This window comes from Vombatus ursinus, unplaced genomic scaffold, assembly GCF_900497805.2.
Source record: "Vombatus ursinus unplaced genomic scaffold, bare-nosed wombat genome assembly UNPS02014802.1, whole genome shotgun sequence".
NCBI lineage: Eukaryota > Metazoa > Chordata > Mammalia > Diprotodontia > Vombatidae > Vombatus > Vombatus ursinus.
Genome location: NW_020954580.1, coordinates 24,596,706 through 24,619,835, shown reverse-complemented (window position 1 = coordinate 24,619,835; position 23,130 = coordinate 24,596,706). Strand labels below are relative to the sequence as shown.

Genomic DNA, 23,130 nt, shown 5'->3' with positions numbered 1-23,130 from the left:
CCACCCCTGACCCACTCAGGGTGAAGAACCTTGCCTCCTACTTTATGGAAAAGTGAGCTATCTCTTTTCCCTTTCTCTACATATTGAAAAACTCTTCACTTCATCCTCTGGTCTCTCCAGTTTTCCTTTGATTTCTAATGAAGAGGTGGCCCTTCTCCTCACTAAAACCCTCTTTACATGCCCTTGAATCCATCCCATTTGGTAGACTGCATCCACAATTATCCCCTATCACTAATCTTTAATCTCTCTTTACTGGCTTTCCTGCTGTCTCATGTCTTAAGAAAAAAAAAAAAAAGGCGTACTTGACTCTCTCATTCTCTCAAGCTGTCATCTTCCCTTTCACAGACAAACTTAAAAAAAAAAAAAAATCCATTCCCTTTCATTGCTTCCACTTCTTTTCCTCTCTTCTCACTCCTCATGCCTTTGCAATCTTACTCCTTGACCTCATCATTTAACTGAAAGTGCTCTTTCCAAAGTTATCAATGATCTCCTTTTCTTCATGAGTTTAACAAATACCAACAAACATGCCAATATAGGAAAAAAGAAGACAAGAGGATTATGTATGGAAATGTAAACCTCTATTATTTATAGTCTGTTTCAAGAAAGCATACATCAAAGTTAACACCTTAGCAATGAAAATGCCCTGCCTGTCTCTGCCTCCTCTTTAAGTTTCTTATCTCTTCTGCATATCTTTTAACCCACAATCTGCCCCTCCTCCCCAGGAGAGAAATCCTCTCTTGTAACAAATACATACAGTTAAGAAAAATACACTGGACCTATGATGAAAAATGCTAACCACCTCCAGAGAAAGAACTGGTGGAATCTGAATGCAGATCAAAGCATACTGGATTTTTTTTTAACTTTATTTTTCTTGGGGTGTTTTGTCGTTTTTCCTTCACAACATGGCTAATATGGAAATATATTTTGCATGACTGCACATGTATAACCTTTATCAAATGGCTTGCCTTCTCAATGAAGGGGGAGGGAAGGGAGCATGGGAGAGAATTTGGAACTCAAAATTGTAAAAAAATGAAGGTTAAAAGGTTTTTACCTGTAACTGGAAAAATTATTAAAATTTAAAATATGTAAATAAATTTAAGAAAGAAAAAAATCAACAATATTAATCATGTCTGAAAATATAAGCCTCATTCTGGACCTCTAGTTCATTCACCTCTGCTAAGAGATAGGAGGCATGCTCCATCATTTTTACAAAGTCATGATTGGTCACTATATTGTTCAAAGTGCTCAAGTCTTTCAAAGTAATTTTTCTTTACATTATTGTGGTTGTTAAGTGAAATACTGTCCTACTTCTGCTCATTTCACTCTTCATCAGGGTTTCTCTGAATCCCTGGATCCCTCCCTTTCATCATTTCTTATAACGTAATAATAATATTCCATTCCATTCATTTACCACAATCTGTTCCACAAATGGGCACCCACCTTTTTAAGTCTCTGCTAGAACAGTAAGTATCTTTATAATTTTGCATATATGGGTCCTTTGCCTTCATCTTTGACCCTTATAGAGTATGTACCTAGTAGTGGGTCAAAGGATTATGTGCAGTTTAATGCATTTGGGCTGTGGTTCTAAATCTTCTTTTAGATGTTGGACTACCAACAGTAGTACATTGCTAACAATTATCTTAATTGTCAATTCAAATGGCTTTTTCATCACTCTCATCCTTCTTGAGTTCTGCATAGCATTTAACACTGTTGACTATCCTCTTCTCCTGAATACTTTTTTTTCTTGTTGTTTTTTGTTGTTGTTGATGCCACTGCACTGTCTTGGTTTCCATCTTACATATGTGACTGCTCCTTCTCAATCACCTTTGCTGAATTTTCAACTATCATCCACATACTTTGAATGTATCCCAAGGTTCTGCCGTAGGCCCTCTTTTTTTCTCCCTACATATATTATATCCTAGTGGCCTCATCAGCACCCATGTCTTCAATTATCGTCTTTATGGGACTGATTCTCAGTCTATTCTGTTGATTTAGTGCCAATATCTTTCCTGACCTCCTATCCCACATGAGCAACTGCCTGTAGGAAATTTTGAACTTGATGTCCTGGAAGCATCTCAAACTGAACACGTTGAAAACAAAACTCATCTTCTTCCTCCAGATAAATGTGAGACGTGATTTATTTTGCAACTCTCTAATGCACTTATCATGAAATATTTTACATTACAATTATTTGTATTATCTCCCACTACTAGCTGGTAAGCTCCATAAGGGAGCTTGTAATAAAATATATTATGTTCCTGAGCACACGGCATAATGTTCTTGATGTAGGGAAGGGTTTTAGAAATGCTTGTTGAATATTTGTTGAAAGTTAGAAAGTTCTTTACATACAGCAACAAATAATCAGGAAAACTGAATCCTGACTTCTATCATTACCATTCCTCACCCACCCCCATGCCCACCCCAGCATAGATATTCCTCCAAGGCTCTTTCCTTGGCTCACTTCTCTTTTCACACTCTGTCCCGTGGTGATCTCATTCATTCCCAACGTTTTGACTATGACCACAGTTCTGGCCCTAGCTCTCTCCCAAGCTCTAAATTCTCATTTTTAACTGCTGACTTGATGTCACTACCTGCTTTTAACTTGTCACGTGTTGACATACTATGCTTCTTGAGGGCTAGGCCTACATCATCTATTTCTTTACCTCAGTACAGACTCTAGCACCTATTAAGCACCTACTATGTGCCAGGAACTTTGCTAAGTGCTGGGAATACAGAGAAAGGCAAAAGACACCCCCTTGCCCTGGAAAAGCTCACAATCTGATAAATGTAATGATGACTGTGCAGCAGAAGCTACAGCAGACCTTCAGCATTGTGAGACCTGTATTCTGTTTGTTAAAGCACTGAATGACAGTGAATTATCAAGTTCAGAATTTGTCCTGAGAAAAATTATTAAATTATGTATATATGAAGGTTTTTGAATAATTATAGAAATTCTAATGGTACCAATATTTTTGTACACTGATCATATGTCTTCATACCTTCACTGAGATCCATCTCTGGCCTATAAGACAAGAAAAGCCAAGACAGTCCAACCAGAAGAGCCACAACCAAGTTCACCACAATCCAGGGATGGAGAATTTCTTCCTCTGTACCCGCTGCCCTAAAAAAAGGATGAAGATACTTCTTGGAACTGACTTTATTTTTGTACATGCATACATTCTTACGAACTTAAACAAAGAGTGCTTGGTGCAAATCCACCCCAAAAAACCAGAGGAAATTAAATATAGGTTCAACTGTTAGGGGGTGAGGTGGGGTGGGGTTGGGTCTAGACTTGTGACTTCATTGGTACAGGAAACTCCTGACAAGAAAATTACCTGTACCAATGCAGATATGCAAGTATTCTATAAGTTATAATCTTAAAAGAGTGGTCTGGGACACCAAGAGGGTTATTGCCCCTTGCCCAGGGTCATAGAACCAGTCTGAGTTAGAAGTGGGAATTTAGCCTTGCTCTTCCTGAGTTCAAAGTTAGCCCTCTCACTACTGTGCTCAGCTAAGTAGGCTGGCCCCTTGCTGATGAAGTTCTGGATCTGCACATGCCAGTCCCAAATCTGCTTCGGGACACAGCAAAAGTGACATCCAAGAACAAAGACAGAAAAGTCTGGTGGAGGGGACCAAGTGTATACAGAGGAGGCATGTGCTAGTGGTGACACAACTGTGAAGGTGTTCAGAGACTGAGCCACGAGATATTTGGAGGAAGGGAAGATACCAAAAGTGCGGAAAACTGAGAGCTATCATTGTTACTAAAAAGCATTTGATTCAGTAAACACTACCGTAAAGGCTCTCTTCCAACACGGCATCTCCCAACCATCCACAACAGAAACTGCCTGGATCATAAACATCAGATAAAGCACAAAACAGTAAGATGGATGATGCTTGTCCTTTGTCACTTTAATAAAGGGGATACTTTGCTGAGTACAAGTTTAGGAGGGGTTTCCTATAGAAGGCAGATTTTCCTGATGTTCCTGTTTGTGAATGATATCATGCTGTGAATGTATCAAGCCCTGAACACTGCAAAACCTCGTGAAACAAATTCGTAACCACTCAAAAGAATCTATCCTCGACATTTAGTCGAGATAAAACAAATGGATGAAAAATACCCATTGCTCAGATTATGGCACACTGATGGACAGCCAACTTCTAAAGCTTGGCCATCAGTGTTTATGAGTGTGTGTGTATATGTTTCATATGTATACACACATATACATTTATAGCTATATTTATGTTTTCATATATATATATATTTATCTATGTGTGTATACATATATACACAATGTAAAATATATATGAGTATATGTATGTAAACATGTATAACATAGATATATCCCCATGTGTATCTGTATACCTATGAATTACATGTATATACATGCACACACATATATGTATATACACACTGTGGAAAAACCCCCCAGTAAAAATGGATTATTTGGACCCAGAATAAGTATGAAGGCTAGATTGCTTCTGGAAATTTACAGAGCCCCCTTCATGACTTCAAACTTTTCCCAGAAACAAACCCATATTTTTAATGTCAATATTTTACCCTATCATTTGTATGGTTATGAGATAAAACACAACAAACTACGAAGGACTGAAATAAGTATCACACAGAAGGCAATGAAGAGGTGTATGAAGGCTGCAACACAACAAATAAGGAACCTCAAAGAAGGATCAATTAATTAATCAAGCAGCTTTATTAAGCACCAATTCTGTGTCAGCCCCTGGGATTACAAAGGCAAAAATGAAATTGTCTCTGCTTTTACGGACAAGTTCCTGCCCTCCACCTCTAGGAGGAGATAATATGTACACATATAAATACATACAAGATAAATACAAGGTAGTTTTTGTGGGGAGGGATCAGGAAAGGCCTCACGGAGGACATGGTCTCTGAGGTGAGTTTTGAAGAAAGCTAAGAATTTTAAGAGGTAAAAGTGAAGAAAGAGTGCTTTTCAGGCTTGGGGATTGTGGTTTGTCCTTTGTTCTCCAAGAGGACCATGACATCAGGAAGATGATGCCATGACTTGCAAGTGAGCTGGATTTAAGTGAGGAAGGGCTGCGCAAAGCCACCAGCCTCACTTTCTCCTCTGGAGCCATCTGGGTCCAGTGGCCAGATATAGATCAGGATGACTGGAGATGGCCCGGGATACAGTGGGAGACCTTGGCCTTTTTAAACCAAGGTCTTTCCAAGTTCTCACCTTGACTGAGGCAATGCCCATTCAGTGATTAGGGCTGTTTAAGAAGTGAGCCTAGGGATGGCCCTTTTAATAAAAAAAAACACATATACATACATACACACACATATATATATATACACATACATACATACACACACATATATATACATATACACGTATATATGTGTATATATGTATATATGTGTGTGTAAGGGCAACACTTGAGACCTAGAGGACCACATGTGACCTTGAGGCTGAAGGTTCCCCACCCCTGTCCTAGATGTAAGAGAAAGATACTGGAGTTTTAATGAGTAGGGAAGTGATGTGGTCAGACTTGTGAAGTCAGACAGGAAGATCACTTTATATGGCAGTAATATGAAGGCTCCATTGGAGAGGGGAGGGACTTGAGGCAGAAAGAGCAATTATGGGGCTATTGCAGTGATGTAATGCAATTTTAATTACAACTATTATTATAATTAATGAATGCATCTAACTAGAAAGCCATTATGAACCATCATTTTTATGACTCATCATAAAAAGCACATTTACTTAAACAACCATAACTATCGATGACGTGTTTTTAAGCATAATGGAGTGTGGAATGGAATCTTGGTGATTCTACCTTCATAAGTCTCTTTCATCTTTCCCCTTCTCTGCAGACAAAGCCATAATTTGAGAGCTTAATACAGATTTCCAAAAGGAAGAAACTTCTTTAAAATTTCAGATGTGTATAGCTTAACTTAGTAATCCTCTAGTCCAAAAGCATAACTACTATTGAGAAGGTCAAGATAATTCCAACCCCTATCCCATTACACTCCCCCCTCCCCCACCCCGCATACTCCCATCCCCTCTTATTTTTTTTTTCATCCGGACCTGTGATTTCATCATAGTAGAGAACACCTAGTCTGGAAATTCCCTCTATTTATACAGATCAGTAACTCATCTGTAACCTACAGTTTTAGAGATTTGCCTAGAGCACTGAGAGGTTAAATAAATGACTTGCCCCACGGTCACTCAGATAGTATGTGTCAGAAGCAGATTTCGAAACCAAGTCTTTCTGATTCCAAGACCAACTTCTCTACTATTTCATGCTGCTTCTTACTGCCTTCATTACATAACCAAAAATGAAGCTTTTCTGGATTTAGGTGTAGAATGAAAAGAAAAGTAAACGTAAAAGAATATTAATAACAATATTACTTCTACAACTATAGAAACTGTTAATGATTTCTTACCAGAGGCTACCATTAACTGATGCAGGTGTATAAAGATGGATTCTGTCACTTGTCATCTGCTGGCTCAAAGACAAGGTAAGAGCAGCAAAGTACACTAGAAAAAAAACCCACAAACCTCAGATCATTAACACTATAAAATATAATTCAAATTGTTTTAAATTATTAATTATAACTAAAATTATTTCAAATTATTCAATATCAGTCAGACCCCAAACGAAATAGCAGTTTTTAATATTTTGGTTAGGGTTTTTGTTTTCCCTTCCCTTCCACAAAAGTCATTTTTTATTTGTCATGGGACCTCCAAAAAGAATGATTGCATACTATTTTGTTTTTGTCCTACACTGTCATAAGTGTGTTTTAAAGTGCCTTACGCTGACTGTGACTACTGCCTACAATCTAAATGGTTAAAGCTTCAAAATACACAAGGACTATATGAACAATCTTTAAAAATAAAATAGACATGGTTAGAAGAGAAAAGCAAGGAAACTCCATCATCCTTAAAGACACCATAGATAATTATGGTTCTCTTAGTAAACGTCATCTAAAAAAAAGGAATAATTTAATTTCTTCTTTGCCTATGCTTATTTCTTCCATTCCTTTACTTGCTATACTGCTCCAGCAGTATCTGTATCTATACTTTCTACAATATCTATACTCTCTACAGCAGTATCAATACTGGTGACAATGGACATCATTGCTTTATCCCTGAAATTATAAGAAAGGCCTCTAGTGTTTCTCCATTACATACAATGCAAGCTCTTAGTTTTTAGAGACTATTTGCCATATTAAATAGAGGTCCATTTATTCTTATGCTTTCTAGTGTTTTTAACTTAAAAGGGTGTTGTATTTTGGACAAAAACTTCCTGCATCAATTGATATAACTGTGATTTTAAAAAATTAATATGGTTTATTATGTTTATTATTTTTATAATAATGAACTAACCCTGTATTCCTAGTAGAAATCTAACTTGCTTGTAGTGTATAATCTTTTAAATATTTTCTTGTATCCATTTAGTTGATATTTTACTAAATATTTTTTGCATCGATATTCATTTTTTTTCTCTGACTTTCTATCTGGTTTAGGTATCAAGTACTTATCTCAAAAGGAATTTGGCAGGATGCTATCTTTCCCTATTTTTGCAAACATTTATGTAAAACTGGAGTTAACTGTTCTTTGAATGTTTGATGGAACTGACTTGTAAATCCAGCTGACCCTGGCGATTTTGTCCTTTTTGGGAGTTCATTTATGGCTTGTTCCACACTGCTTTCTGAGAATGGGTTATTTAAATTCATTATTTATTATTCTAACAGTCTGGATATGTTTCTTCTAATATTTCTTATTTTATAGAATCACTGAGTTTACTTCATTCTGTTTTTTAGGGAGTCAAATACTTGGGTGAGGTTTTTCTCTCTTTGATCCTAAGCTTTTTATTCTCCTTCCAATTTTTTCCCCCTTAAGAGCTGTAATTTAACTTATAATTTCATTTTTTAATGTCTTGCATTTCTTCTAGCCACTCTTGGAGTCCTTGGGTTCAAACTGATCTTTTCTCTTAGGCTCTACTTGTATTGGTTGTCAAGTTATTCTGTTCTTTTGGATTGACCTCATGGGCTTCTCTTAACCCACTGGACTTCTTCAATGTGTTTTCAGAAAATTAAAATTTACCCTATATCATTTTTAATTGATCCTAGTTACAATTAATTGATTTTGTCCTGTAACTGCTTAAGTCATGGTTTTCTATTTCTGAACTTGGTTCAGATTTCAGCTGGTCTGTAATGGGGTTAGGTTTAGAAATCATGTTCTCTTGCTAATCACTATTCAACTCTTGCCTCAAGGAATTTAGATGCTCTTGGGAGAAGCACAAGAACACAAGGGAGTTGGGTCTAGTATCTTTACATCACCAAGCTGTCCTTCAAGAATGTCTGGCTGGCTGTCTAAAAGGGATACCTGTCATCTTCTGACCTTGCACCTGGACTCAAACAATTAACATTTCTTAGTCTCAGGAGGGAGGGAAAGAAGGGGTGGTGCTAGCCCCTCACTACCAAACTTCCAACTAATCATATTGTTCCCTGTGCCTCAGCTCTGTAATCAATTACGCTGCCCTCAACCCCATGATGTCACCTACCCCGTGCTGTTCTTTGTTCTGAACTCCCCAAGACCTATAAAAAGGGAGCTGTCCTTTTGCTAGGGGTCTTTGGCCAGAGGCAGATCCACTGACCCTTTTATTGGCAGGCAGCATGCCCTTGCTAGTAAATGTTATCTTATGTGGAGAAATGTGCCTCAGTTTACCTTTTTGTTAAATTTCACTTGAGGCAGTTTGGTGTGGCCTCAACTAGAAGTTGTAAATGGCACTGGATGTAGGCCTCCTGCAAGGCCCTGACTGTAGGAATGAATTGTTGCTCCAACTCTTCTGCGGTAGCTTGAAAAGGAGGACTGATGTCAGGCCTCTTCTAGGGACCTCCATACTCTCACACGGGCCCCTTGGAAGCTGCTTATTTTTTGCTGTGGCTCCTGCCCAGGGTGCTTGGGCAGTGCCCTGGCTTCCTCTGCTTCCTGCTGGTTCTGGAGTGGGTTCTCTAGCGATGTAATGGCCCTCTCTTGTATTGTGGCTCGGTGAGGCCTAACAGGGCACCAGCTTTACACCTCTTAGAAGGCCCCAGGTAAGCATGTATTGTGGTCCTGTCTCCCTTCGCCTGGAACCATGGGGCTCACTCTCTGTTGCTCCAGCAGCTGAGATTCTGTGACACTAAGTGACTTGTCCAGGGTCATCAGAAATGTGTTTGTCAGAGGCAGGACTGAACCCAGGGCTTCTTAACTCAAAGGCTAGCTTCCTACCCACTAAGCTACCTTGAATCTTGAAGAATACCACAAAGAATATTATATATATGTATATATATGTAAAACTTATAGAATACATATAATACTTAATACATACACATATACATTACTCGCCCCCCACACACATGCATTATCTATTCCTACTAGACTGTTAGGTTCCTCTTAAATGGAAGCAACCTACTTAACATGAAAACTCAAACTGCTTTTGTAATTCAGTACTAAAAAAGTTTAGAGTTTTACATAGGTGGTAATGGTACTTCTTTAACCTTTACTTACAGAAAGAAGACAAAGCTGTTGGGTCCAGGGCAAGAAAACTTCGAACTGCTACTGATGTTTTAGCAAAATCAATCCTACAAATGGGAAAGTTTCTTGTCACAATGTAGTAGAAAACTGTTCTTATAGAAATTCTCTGTCCTGTAAATAATCTGGTTTTCCTGCAATGCTATTGCATATACTGAATTCAGTTAATAAATATTAAATACCCACAGTGTGCAAAGCACTGTGTCATTCATGTTCTCCTAATGCTCTCTCCCACACCCCCACAAATCCTTTTAGTTCAAACAGCAGATATAGACTTCAAACAGCAGATATAGATTTGTCAGATAACACACTTTGGGACTTAGGAGTACCAGAAGGCAAAAAGAAAATTTAAAAGACCCTTACAATAGGCTCCTCAGAATTTAACTATCTATAAAATATTGATTAGTCTTTCTGCCTTCTTGCCAAAGCCCTCTTACTATTTTTCATTTCTCTAGGCTAAAATAATACAAAAACCTACTTACTTAAAATTATTGAAAGTTTTTATTCTACAGACTCTCTATTGTTCCCATACTTGTCCCTCAAAAAGGGTGACAGAGAATGGGTTTTTTAAAATCATATGAAAAACTGCATTATTGTTTTATGGCCTATTTTCCTAAACATCCAAACAGGGACACTGAAACATTATAGCCATGACGCTGCTCCTTGGTGATGGACGACTTCAGTGGCTCTATGGTTACCTTACCTGTCAAAAGCTGAAATTGTGCTTACAGCCAGAAGCAGGTAGAGGAGACTCTGAGTAGGATAAGCTAAGGTCTTGTACTGCTGTAAGAAGTTGGAGAGATCAGACAATTGTTTTCCTGCTAGAACATAAATTACGACAACATTCCACACAGCATAGCCAGCAAGGAAGCCATGAGAAAAGAGACCAATTGTCCTAGATGGGGGAAAAAAAGGATTCAAAATTATTACAAATGATTCATCACAAAGAAATAACTCAGTGTTTTTGTGTTTCTTTGTAAACCCAGCACTTGGCACATTGCTTCACATATGGTAAGTGCTTCAAAAGTATCTGTTGACTAACTCAAAGTGGCTTTGTACCTTTCCCTGTACATAAAAACAAAACTATATTTTTAAAAAGAAAGATACAATTTTTTCTATAATAATTGGAATTTCATAACTATATCAGTGGATTTTCATTATCTTAGATAGGCCAACCTTTATTTAATTCTATCAATAATGAAAAAGTATTGTCTACCTGGATACTATTTTAAAACTGACAACAGTGTGAAAGGTTTTGAACAGGCTAAAAGATGCAAGCTGTTTTCAGTTACTGGCACTTGTTTCACATTCCTTTGTAGAAAAAACTCAATGCAGTTACCTGAAGCTTCGGTGTACTGATAGGGCAACATCCCTGGTCGTCCATGAAGGCTTTATGTCCAATAGCATCTCAATGTTTTCAGTGGTTTTAATTAATTCAGACCGGTCAGCAGCCTGGAATCGTCCTAGCAGCAATATAACAATTATTGCAAACAATGAAATGAAGTATTCACAGTTATTTTTGCTGTCCTACAACAAACAAAAAACTGAGAAAATGTTTAATTTACTACTGTTTTACCTAGAGAAACACTATCAATCAATTCTTGTTTCAGAAGGCCCTTTATATTTTGACTATTTAAAAAATTTATATATATGGGTATGTATATATATAATAAAATATAGCCCCAAATGAGATAAATATTATTATTGTTGTAATAATAAAAATAAGAATACCTTTTAGAAATCAGATCCTGTACACTTAGCATAGTGGTTAGCCTGGTCTACAGAAGGCACTTTGTAAATTCTTGTTGATACATATTGATATATTCACACTTAAGAAGCCTTTCTTAAATGCTACAACCTTTTTTTCTGGAGGACTCCGGAAGAACAATGGCTGAATGCCTCTTTCCTCTGTCAGCAGAAGATAAGCCACCCGGGCCTTCTCATCCTGTCTAACTCTGTCTATCTTCTTCCATACACTCTTCACAGGCATATACCCACCATGCTGGAGTCTTTCTAGATGTTGTGGAAATCAGACAATCTGTTATCCCTCCATGTTGCCTCTTAACTCACCCACTTCCTTTTCTAGTGGTCTACTTCCTCTAAGTTATTCTTTATGCCACTTCTTAGCCACAATTTACCATTATAAATATGTTGTGGCCTACTATGGATATGTCAGCCACCCTTTGGGCAGCAACCCTCAGCCCTGTTTTATTAAGTATGTACAATCTATCATCATCAAAGAAAAATATAACTGCACGCTCTGTTTTTGATTTAATGTGCTATCATCAGATATATTACACAAAAGTTGACGACAAAAACACACCATTACTTACTGCTTTTTTCTACAAATACTTTGCCCACAGGCTGGCTAACACCTATGGGTGCAGTGAATATTGAAGGCTGCTGCCCTGGATGGTTTTGCTCATCAGCAATTATGTCCTCCTCTTCTACTCCTAGCTCATTAGCATACTGCAATCCTGTTGGCTGGCTTCTCCTATAATTCAGCAGCAGGATGAGAATGCAGATACGGTTATTAAACCTTTATAAAAAGAGAAGTAAACCTTCTCCCCCCCCACAATGTACATTTAGAAATATTTAATTATATGAACATTTAATATGCAAAAATTTTATATTTCTTATTTTTTATTCTGGTTAAATATCTTATCAGTAGGATAGTAATGCTTTAATCATTAAGGGCCTTGCTACCATCTTAATGGTAGGCCAGCCATACTCCATTCCTCATCGGGCCATGCTTCTAACTCTCTGGACTTTTCTATCATAACTCAACTTCCTTCAGGGTCTGGAGCCTTTTCGCCTAGGGGTATCCCATTCTCAGGCTCCATTGGTGAGCATCCATTTTGGCGGGCAGGCCCAGGCTGACCATGCTTCATTAGCTTCCTTCGTAAACATGAACTGTTCCTTATCAAGCAATCAACAAGCACTGCTAACTGCTCTGTGCCAGGCAGTGATAAAGTAATGGGGGCACAGCTGTGAACATGAAATACGTTCTACTGCAGACATACGCCATGTCCACAGAGAAGTGAATACAAAACAGTAATTAGAGGGTAAGAAGACAGCACCATCAAGGCTGGGGTGGGGGGAGTGGTCAGGAAGGGCTTCTTGAAGGAGATGGCATTTGAATGAGACTTGAAGGGAATCCAGCGTTCCAAGAGTTGGAGAAGAGGAGGGAGGACCATACTGAACCATCCTAGATCTGGAGGAGAACAAAAACACACAAGTGGGAGACTGTATACAGGAAACAGCAGGTAGGTTTGGCTACAGGGTAGAGTGCTTGAGGGGGAGTAATGTGTAATCAATCTAATTAAGATAGCCTGGAATCAGATTTTGAAAAGTTTAAATGCCAAGTAGAGGACTTCATATATTATCCTCCATTTGGCAATAGGGAGCCCTTGAAGCTTACTGAGCAGGGGAGTGACAGCCAGCCCACTCGTTATAGGAATCTCAATCTGGTAGCTATGATCCTACAATGCTATTTCCCGATGGCTCTCAGCAGCTGCTGCCAAACTCCCCTCAGTGGTTTCCCTTCCAGAATGAAGCCACCAGAAAGAGAAGTGGAGTAGGAGCCAGAGGACTTTGTTCTGAGTTCTGTTTCTATCTCTCAGGAGATGTGGGATCTTGAATAAATCATTCGGCCCCCCCTGGCCTCAGTTCCCTTATCTAGACAATAAAGCAGATGAACTAAAACAGGAAAGGTTCTCTGGGATTAGAAAAGGAGGGTAATGTCCTTAGCTTCAAAGAAGGAAGGAAAGTGGAGCCTGCCAATAATGAGCTGATTTCAACTCTGTAATCAAAAAATTTACGTCCTGAAGACTGTAGGATCAAAGACCTCGAGCTGGAAGGGACCTCATGGGTTCTGTTGTCCAATCCCCTCGTCTTAGAGATAAGACAGTGAGGCCTGAAGGATTTAAAAACCCCTGATCTCAAGGTTCCTGAACTCGCCATGGGGCATTTAATACTTATCTGATGACCTCAGACACCTAAGTAAGAGTACTACACTGTCATTAGCAGCTCCACATATCCAACCGTGATGAATACTGCGAGGTAGAAAGATTGTGACAACATAACAAAAGTGTAGATAGAAAGACATACACACACATATCTAATACATAGATCTTAGAGATATTATAGACATACCTTCTATCGATATCTACACAGTGCTTTCAAACATACGAACTCATTGGATTCTCATGGTCCTGCCTACGAAGCAGGAGTGGTAATTCACATTTCTAAAACATTTTAAGGTTCCTCACAACAACCATGTGAAGTGAATGGAGAAGGTATTAATAGCCCCATTTCAGAGAGGAGGAAAGTGATGCTCAGAGAAATTAAATGATTTGCCCAAAGTGACAGAACTGGTACTCAAACGCACTTCTTCTGATTCCCTCAGAAGGTAGACGGGGGATTGGGAGACAGAAACAGCTAGAATGACCAATGAGTTCACAATCGCACCCCAAAGAAATTCCACCAGCTCAAGTCATTCTTATCTGATCTCCTCAGGACTGGTGTATTCAAAGGTGCCATAATTTGTGTATGTGTACAAGGCTTCAGCCTGCCTTAGCTTATATGATATAAATACTCACAGAGCTTACCTATCTTAGACTACACCTGACTGATTACTGGTCTACAGCTCTGGATAAAGCCAATTTCATCAATTATAGTTAGATGTGCAATTTCATTTCCCAAAACCAACACAAGATTAGGACCTAAGGGTGGTGGTAAAGTGGAATCACGTGTTCTCCTATATCTTCTTTTGTGAGGAATCCAGCAGTGATTTAAGTGCTATTAATAAATCATGTAATTAGATTAGAGGTGGGTATGATACTGTTATCTGTTTCCTGAGATTCAGAACCAGACTAATATAATAGTAAATTATTCATCCCAGAAAATTTAAAGGCACTTATTGAGACAAGGGACTAGAATGTTCAACAGATTTTTGCTAAGTTTGTAAATACAATTTACATGTTACTAGAAAAATCATAATAAAAATGTTAAAGTAAGATTCTAAAACAAAACTGACTTAGAAAAGCATCATAATGTAATAAAAAGAACACTAGATTAGGAGTTAGGAGACCTGGGATCCAATCTAAACCCCACTATTAAATAGGTGGGTAAAGCTGGACAAGTCACTCTCTGAGATTCAGCTTTATCTGCAAAATTGAGGGGCTAAGGTCCCTTTCAATTCTAAAAGGTGTGATTCTACATCAACACAGAAAGCAGATAGAGCACTGAGCTCAAGTCCAACTTCATACACCTCACTAGCCTGTGACAAATAATTTAACCTTTCTTTGTTTTCTCATCTGCAAAATGGGAATAACAATAATACTTGGCTTACAGGGTTACTGTGAGACAGTGTATGGGAAGCACTTTTCCAGCCTTAAAGTACTATGTCAATGTGAGGTATCATTAATAGATAAAACTTCAAATAGGAAAAACAACGATACAAGACTCCCAATATACTCTGCCATATTACTAATAAATTAAGAAAAACTATTACTCTCTGTTGAAGGATAAATTAGTGCAGCTAGATGACAGAGTCAACAGAATGCCAGGCTTTAAGGCAGGAAAATAATCTTTATGAGTTCCAATCTGGCCTCAGATACTTCTGAGCTATGTGACCCTAGGCAAGTCACTTCACCCTGTTTGCCTCAGTTTCCTCATTTGTAAAATGAGCTGGAGAAGGAAATGGCAAAGCACTCCAGTATCTTTGCCAAGAAAACCCCAAGCGGGGTCACAAAGGGTCAGAACAATGGAAAATGACTGAACAACAATAACAACAGGAGATAAATCATGGTCTCGTACACGGCAGGGGTCTGGAACATGTGTGGCTCGCTCTGGAGGCATCTCTTCACACAGGGGTTGCTAGGCAGCTGCTTCTGGGGCTAGGAGAGACTGTTGGCTGCAGGGACATCCGGACAGCTAGCCACATAGTGAAGAAGAGGCCCTCTGATTGACTTCTGTTAAGCATTTTTTTTTTTGGTCTACGCAATGGGGGTAAGTGACTTGCCCAGGGTCACACAGCTAGTAAGTATTAAGTGTCTGAGGCAGGATTTGAACTCAGGTCCTCCTGAATCCAGGGCCTGTGCTCTATCCACTGCGCCACCTAGCTGCCCCTCTGATTGACTTTTGAGGCTTTCCAAAAGGCCGTCAGCCTGCTACTCTTTGCCTCCTTATCTTTAGCTGTGCTCTGGTGGTACGACGGCATCTGGGGAGGGGAGGACGACTGAGGCTTTCCTCTTCTGAGGGAAATGGGTCTGAGTCCTTAGCCTTTTCATTTGCTCCCTAACCTGCCTGGGAGTGTGAACCACAAGGATCCAGGGAACTGAGGCTGAAGGTTGCCATCAGCCTAGCACTGATACCCTGAGGGCAAGGAATGACCTTCAAGAGTCATGGAGCAGCCAAGCTGAATCTGGACATGAACTTGGTGGGACCAAGGACACGAAGAAACGGAGCTAATTTTTGAGCCTACTTCCCCAAAGACCAATATGGTATTGGGAAAAGGTTTGTATGTTTGCTTGTGCTGTATTTTTTTTTTACATTTAATTTTTATTTTATTTTTCTCAATTACATGTAAACAAAATTTTTTAACATTCTTTTTTTTTAATTTTGAGTTTATATATATTTTTTCTCTTCTCTCTCTTGCTGTGCTTGTGAAATCAATACCTTCTACAAAAGCCAGCAGATGGTTAAATAGAACAAGGATGTTAGTCACTGGTCCCCTATCAAACTGGAGAATACAGCTGGTGAGGGCTCATAACATCAGAACCCTCAGGGGAAGATGTAGCAGGCCTGATTTGGTAAAGGGGTCCAAAGTGTACTTTTTTACATCTGTTAAAAAAATTCACACTTTGGGAGTTTTAATGCATGCTAAAATTCCAAACAAAATTAATTATTGAATTAATAGGGTGAGAAGGGGTTTTGAAATTTGAGGGTCTAGTTTATATGAAAGCTCTTATTGGCTAAATTTGCAATTTTACGTCATATAAAAATGTAAATTAAAATTAAAATCTGAGAACTCATTTTCTCAACTGTTTACTTTCTCTGAATGTAACACTAGGGTGGTTTTACTGCTATCCTTATCCTAGAGAGGAAAAACATATGATTTTGTTAGTGATCAATAAGATGCCACAATTTGGGAGCTCAGAACACAGTATCAGGTATTCATGGAGCACATTCAGGGACCAAAATAAACTCTCACTTTGTTCTCTTTCGAGGTTTTCGAGTAACGGTCTCCTCAGCTTGCTCCAAATCTGTGCCATTTTCATATAGAAGAGGAGATGGATTAGGTGTGCTCTTTTGGGTGAAAGATGTCTCTGATTCTGAAAAGTAAAATAAAGCAACATAAATTTATGATCTTCAAACTATTATTAAAATTAATTTAATTAAAATTACTGTTTGCTTTGCTGCTGTGCCCTGAGGACCATGGGACCTTTCCATCTGAAACTTTCCATAGGTGGTGTTACCCCTCACTAGAAGGGGAGCTCATTGAGGGCAAGGACTGTCTTAAGTTTATGTTTGTGTAATCGGCACAGTGCCTTTGCACACAGTAGGTACTCTTTCAAAATCATATACCCGAGATTTAAAAAATAAATTACAAAAATTATAATAAAGAGTATCCTATAAATCTTAACTATGACAAAGAAAATTCTTTTTTTGCTATCTCTTAAATTTTGATACTTTAATAACCATGTGCTTTTTAATTTTTAACTTTTTTTGATCCAGAACTGTGATTTCATTGGTGAATGGAACTTCCAGGGAGGAAACTCCCTCCCATCGCAGATCAGCAACTTTGAGTCTTAGAAAGTCGCTTGGTTCACTAGAGGTTAAGTAACTTTCCCAGGGTCATACAGCCAGTAAGGGGTACATGGGCCCAGGTTTTTCTGATGCCAAGGATGGCACGCATCCTACTAATCCACACTGCCTCTAGCTTTTAATATAAAATGTTGAATTACTTACAATAGAAACACAAAAATCAATCCAATAGTTAGGTTTCTCTTTTTATCCAAATAATTTTCTCAAACAACAGTTATTTTTCACTATAGAGGAGGAAATATATACTCATTAAGAACACTGATTCCTCTCAATGAGTATAAACCCATCTTTATTAGTCCCTCTTCTACTGCAATACTTTTCTCTCTTATATGAGGCAGCTAGGTGGTATAGTGTGTAGAGCACTGAAACTGGAATCAGAAGATCTGAGTTCAAATCTAGCCTCAGATACTAGCTGTGTGAACCTGGACAAGTCACTTAACTTCTGTTTGCCTTAGTTTACTCATCTATAAAAATGGGGATAATAATAGCACTCACTTCTCAGGGTTGTTGTAAGCATGAAATGAGATAATTATAAAGTGCTTAGCACAGTGGCCAACACATAGTAAGTGCTATATGAATGTTAGCTATCTTTATTATCATCAAATGAGATATTTGTAAAGTGCTTTGCAAACCTTAAAGTGCTATATAAATGCTATCAATATACATTTTTAAAAATTCTTAACTTTTTGTGTGAAGTTGAAAATATTATTCTTCATAAATTTTTTATTCTTTTAGTAAAATGGCCTAGTGTATTTCACACACACGCACGCACGCACACACACACACACACACACACACACTCTCTCTAATAAACGAGGGCTATTTTAGAACACTCCAAAGCACTTCTGACTACGTTAGCTTGACAATTATTTGAAGGACTATAAGATAAAACCCAGAAATGACTGTGCTTTACAACAGATCATTTTTAAAAGTGTCCTTCTAGAGGCAATGTCCTTCCCTTAACCCAAAGGCCTGGCTAAAGGTGAGAATGTTAGGCCAGAAAGGAGGAAGGGTATCCCCACTGTGTGTAGGTGGGGGGGAGATTGTGCAGCAGGTAGAGGTCTTTGACACCTCGGAAGTCACACCTTTAGAGTCCCATGTAAGTGACTCTGCTCTGTCTTTACATAGGGATAACTCTGACCACATTTCTGTTCTTCTATTCTCCTTACAGAAAAGGTTCACATACCAACAGGTAATCTTTTCTTCTTGCGTTTCTTCTGAACTGGAGCATCTGCATGCTCCAGGGGTTCATGAGTTAACGGTTCACTGCCGTCAGATGGCTGATGGCCTGTATCCTGAACGATGCCTTCTAAAGACGCACCGCCTGCAGGAAAAAACAGGATAATTCAAGTAGAAAACATTAAATTTGGGGATGTCAAGGAATGTTCTAAACAACTGCTTTATCTCTCTATAAACCGAGGGCATAAAAGGACTAGAATGCTTTCTGTACTCCATACCCCCCTACTACTCCATGAAACCCTTAATCAAATTTCTCTCTTCCAGCAAACAAGAGATATAATCCTCACAGTTATTTTAAAGCTGTTTTCCTGTTTTTCATTAGACCTGCTTCTTGATTTCCCCTTAGACCTATTTTTATTTATTTAGAACTCCAATGATATGGACCACTATTTATTCTCATAAACATTAGAAAGCAAAAATAGTGAAGATATTTAAATTATAGTAAAATGAAAAAGTTCATCTACTGTTCTAAACAGTTTTTAGCCATGGAAACTTCTGTCATGACCAAAGATAAAGAAAACTGAAATGTGGAGGAGATGAGCGCCTCAACCTGAGAGTCAGGACAGTGACAACCCATCTTGTTTCAGACCATGACCCCACCAAACTCAAAGTTATAAATTCCCTCACCCAGACCAAATCTGACTAGAGAATATGAACCCACCCTCAGACAAAGAAACTGTGAACTCGTGAACTTATAAGATGATCCTCCATCTCAAAGGGATCTAGGATCACATTCACTAGTTAAAATTTCTTTAAACCTGAAGAGAGTTACTCTTTTTCAGCCAGGTGGCTTTGAGATTCCCAAAGATAAAAGTCTTCAGACAAACTTTCTTTGAAAGTAACTTCACAAAGAGCCATACCCTCAGTCCTCGGCCCCTTTTGTTGGTATTTGCTTTAAGGGTCTGTACCAGACTGAATGTGCCTTTGACCTGGTCCTTTGCCAGGCACCTTGAAGCCTACTGTCTTGGATTGGTGGCTCAGCTTTGCTTTAAGCCCTGTAACTATCTTTGATCGCTGATGACCTGAGATTACCTGATTTAGCTGGAGTTACTCTGTCTGATATAACAAAACTTCACTGGTAAGAGTTTAACAACAGGCTCTTGGGATGGGGGATACACATGACAAACTTTTAAATTTAATTTGAATTAACATTTTTCTCCAACACTTTTTTAAGTCTAGACAATCAGCAAAATAATAAATCAAGTCCTAACTTAGGGCATTTATTGATTTCCAAAGTGTAAATTCTCACACTGAAAATTTCACAACTGGCTCCAGCATACCCCCTGAATAGAGAGCAACTTCTTACCAAGTGCATTTTTTGCTTTGGGTTTCTTTTTTTTTGGACGGTTAAGTGGAATGTCATCTGTAAAACAGAAAACAACAACCATAAAGAAGTTGACCTAAAAGTCAATTGTGAAAAAGAAGTCTCACAGGCAGAATAAGAGGAGATTTTTCACATTGAAAGGTTTATTCTTTTCCCACTTTCTTCAATAATCTAGATAACATCAGGGGAGGAAAGGATGAATGTGACAGAATGGAGGAAGAGATCATTACATGACACAAGTAATGTGGCATGGGCAGAAATTGTGGGAGCTCTATTTGATGCTACAGAACCATAATAATTCTCTACCAAGAGCCACATGGTAGTGGCGGTGGGGCCTCTGGCAAAGAGGAAGTCACTTTAAGCATACATCTGGCTTCACAGTGAAACGAAGGCATTAATTCTGATGAGAGGGGAGAATGTTGGGAGGAGAGCATTTTATAAAGAGAGCAGTAGCTCGCTTCCACTCATTTCAAAGGAGGGTGCATATAATTAGTGAAGCTTGATTAATGACACCATTCAAATTAGATTTTAAGGAAAACATTTAGAAATTAGGCATTATATTTTTAACATAGAATGCTACATATAGGAATCTTTACTTTAACAATGAACTAACTCACCTTGCTGGGTACTTCAGGAGCAAACATTTTATATAACATCAGCCAAGGTAAAACAAATACACAAACATGAAGGAAGAGACAAAAGGCATTAGTTTAGAGTCTATTCACTAATGTCAGTACTGTCAGTATAAAAAAGTTGGCTTAAGACTTTATTAAAAATGAAAATAAAATAATCACGTTAACATCAATGTGGGATAGTTTTTGTAATTTGTGACATCATTAGGAACCAAGATAGTTGGGTACAGGCAGCAACCCAGCTGAACTCTCCCAATGTTCCCGTCTAAACAATTTTAAAATAATGCCGTAAATCAGATTTTGGAGCAACAAAAGGTTGGAATGAGACATTCTTCCAGCCCAAAACAACTTAGGAGGTTGGCAAGAGAGGTTGATGACAATGGTTAGGGGCCATTTTGGAGCAACCTGGAATACATGCAGTAGCAACACCAGCAGCAGGCCTTAAAGGCCACTGCCATCACAGCAGCAGCAGCAGCTTCAGAAGCTCTCAGCTCAGAGACAGTAAAGAAGTTGGACAACTGGTCAGAAAGAGATTACAGAGGAACTTTTGCTGGCACTAGGTGCAGAACCTGGTGCTGCTTGGCAGCTCTACTGCCCATACATAGTTTTGGGTTATAGCTCCAGGGCACAGAGGGACACCAGTGCTTGTGGCCACAAGAGAGCACGGGACCTGGTCATAGTTTCAGGGCCAAAAGGAGCAATAACACTTACAGATGCAGAGGAACAGAGCCCTTCCTGGATAAGGACCAGAGCACAAACCAGGAGAGCAGTGACTATACCTCTCCCAGGTTCACACCACCTTGGAAGCAGCAAAACTTACAGAATCTCAAAACCATCTCTGAAAACTGCAGCACAAAAAAAAAAAAAAAAAAAAAGCCTGTGGCTTGGGACAATGCCCCTCCAACCCGAGATGAGCAGAGCCCAACTTTAACATAAAGTTCAAAGTCAAGAATAGGCTGGAAAATGGGCAAACAGCAAAAAAAGGAACTTGACCATGAAAAACTACTATGGTGTCAGGGAAGATCAAGATATAAATTCAGAAGAAGACAACACTGTGGAAAATAGTTACAAGCAAAGCCTCAAAGAAAAATGCTAATTGGACCCAAGCCAAACAAGAATTTCTGGAAGAGTTAAAGAGCTAAGAGTGCTAGAGGAACAATGGGGAAAAGAAGTGAGAGTGATGCAAGAAAACTATGAAAAGAGAATTAACAGCTTGGTAAAAGAGGCACAAAAAATACTGAAGAAAAAAAAAACAGCACAAAAAATATAATTGGCCTGATGATAAAAGAGGCACAAACATTCATTGAAGAGAAAAATTCCTTAAAAAGCAGAATTGATCAAATGGAATAAAAAGCATAAAGAAAATCATTAAAGAAAATCATCCTTTAAAAATTAGAATTGGGGGGGCAGCTAGGTGGCGCAGTAAATAGAGCACCGGTCCTGAAGTCAGGAGGACCTGAGTTCAAATGTGGCCTCAGACCAAACACTTGACACGTACTAGCTGTGTGACCTTGGGCAAGTCACTTAACCCCAAATGCCTTACCCCCCCCAAAAAAATTAGATTTGGATAAGTAGAAGCTAATAACTCCATGAGCCATCAAGAAAAAAGTAAAACAAAGTCAAAAGACTGAATAAAAATAGAAGAAAATGTGAAATATCTCACTGAATTACAACTAATATGGAAAATAGATCCAGGGGAGAAAATTTAAGAATTATTAGACTACCTAAAAGCCATGACCAAAGAAAGAGGCTAGATATCATATTTCAAGAAATTATCATGCAAAACTGTTTTGATATCTTAGATCCAGAGGGGAAAATGGAATTTGAAAGAATCTACCAATCATCTCCTGAAAGAAATCGCAAAATGAAAACTCCCAGGAATGTTATAGCTAAATTCCAGAGCTCTCAGGTCAAGCAGAGAATATTGCAAGCATTCAGAAAGAAAACATTCAAATATCATGGAGCCACAGTCAGGATCACACATTATAGAAGTAAAGGGCTTCCACATTAAAGAAGGCCAAGGAGCTAGGATGACAAGCACAGGTCTTGCTGTGCTTTTTTTTAAAACCATCCCCTTTATCATTTCTTATAGCACAATAATATTCCATCACAATCATAAGCCACAACTCATTCAACCATTCTTCAATTGATAGACATTCCCTTAATTTCCAATTCTTGGCTACCACAAAAAGAACTGCTGCTGATATTTTTTCTGCAATACGCTTAATACAGAAATATGTATTTCCCTTTTTTGGTAATATGGATAATATGAAAATATGTTTTTCATATTTGGAACAATCAAGAACAATCTATGCCCAAAGGGCCATAAAACTGTGCATACCTTTGACCCAACAATACAACTACTAAATCTGTACCCCAAAGAGATCAAAGGAAAATGACCTATATGTACAAAAATATTTATAGCAAGTCTTTTTATGCTGGCAAAGAATTGGAAATTGAAGGGATGCTCAAGTATCAATTGGGGAATGGCTGAACAAGTTCTGGTATATGATTATGATGAGTACTATTGTGCTATAAGAAATGACAA

The 23,130-nt window shown here is 38.4% G+C and overlaps 1 protein-coding gene across 5 annotated transcripts in view; it reads right to left on the bottom strand.

The window, feature by feature from the left end:
- Positions 1–23,130, bottom strand: part of TMEM237 (transmembrane protein 237) — a 32,139-nt gene that overhangs the window by 740 nt on the left and 8,269 nt on the right. For 3 of the 5 annotated variants that reach the window (XM_027873489.1, XM_027873488.1, XM_027873491.1), the window contains exons 3-12: positions 20,568–20,578; positions 19,933–19,989; positions 18,574–18,711; positions 16,774–16,894; positions 11,891–12,051; positions 10,897–11,020; positions 10,261–10,452; positions 9,534–9,607; positions 6,422–6,515; positions 3,000–3,121 (exon numbers count right to left, since the gene is read on the bottom strand). In XM_027873489.1, coding sequence (XP_027729290.1) covers positions 3,000–3,121; positions 6,422–6,515; positions 9,534–9,607; positions 10,261–10,452; positions 10,897–11,020; positions 11,891–12,051; positions 16,774–16,894; positions 18,574–18,711; positions 19,933–19,989; positions 20,568–20,578 — 1,094 coding nt within the window. The remainder of the gene's footprint in view (positions 1–2,999; positions 3,122–6,421; positions 6,516–9,533; positions 9,608–10,260; positions 10,453–10,896; positions 11,021–11,890; positions 12,052–16,773; positions 16,895–18,573; positions 18,712–19,932; positions 19,990–20,567; positions 20,579–23,130) is intronic. The other 2 variants (XM_027873492.1, XM_027873490.1) reach the window with 1 other exon arrangement.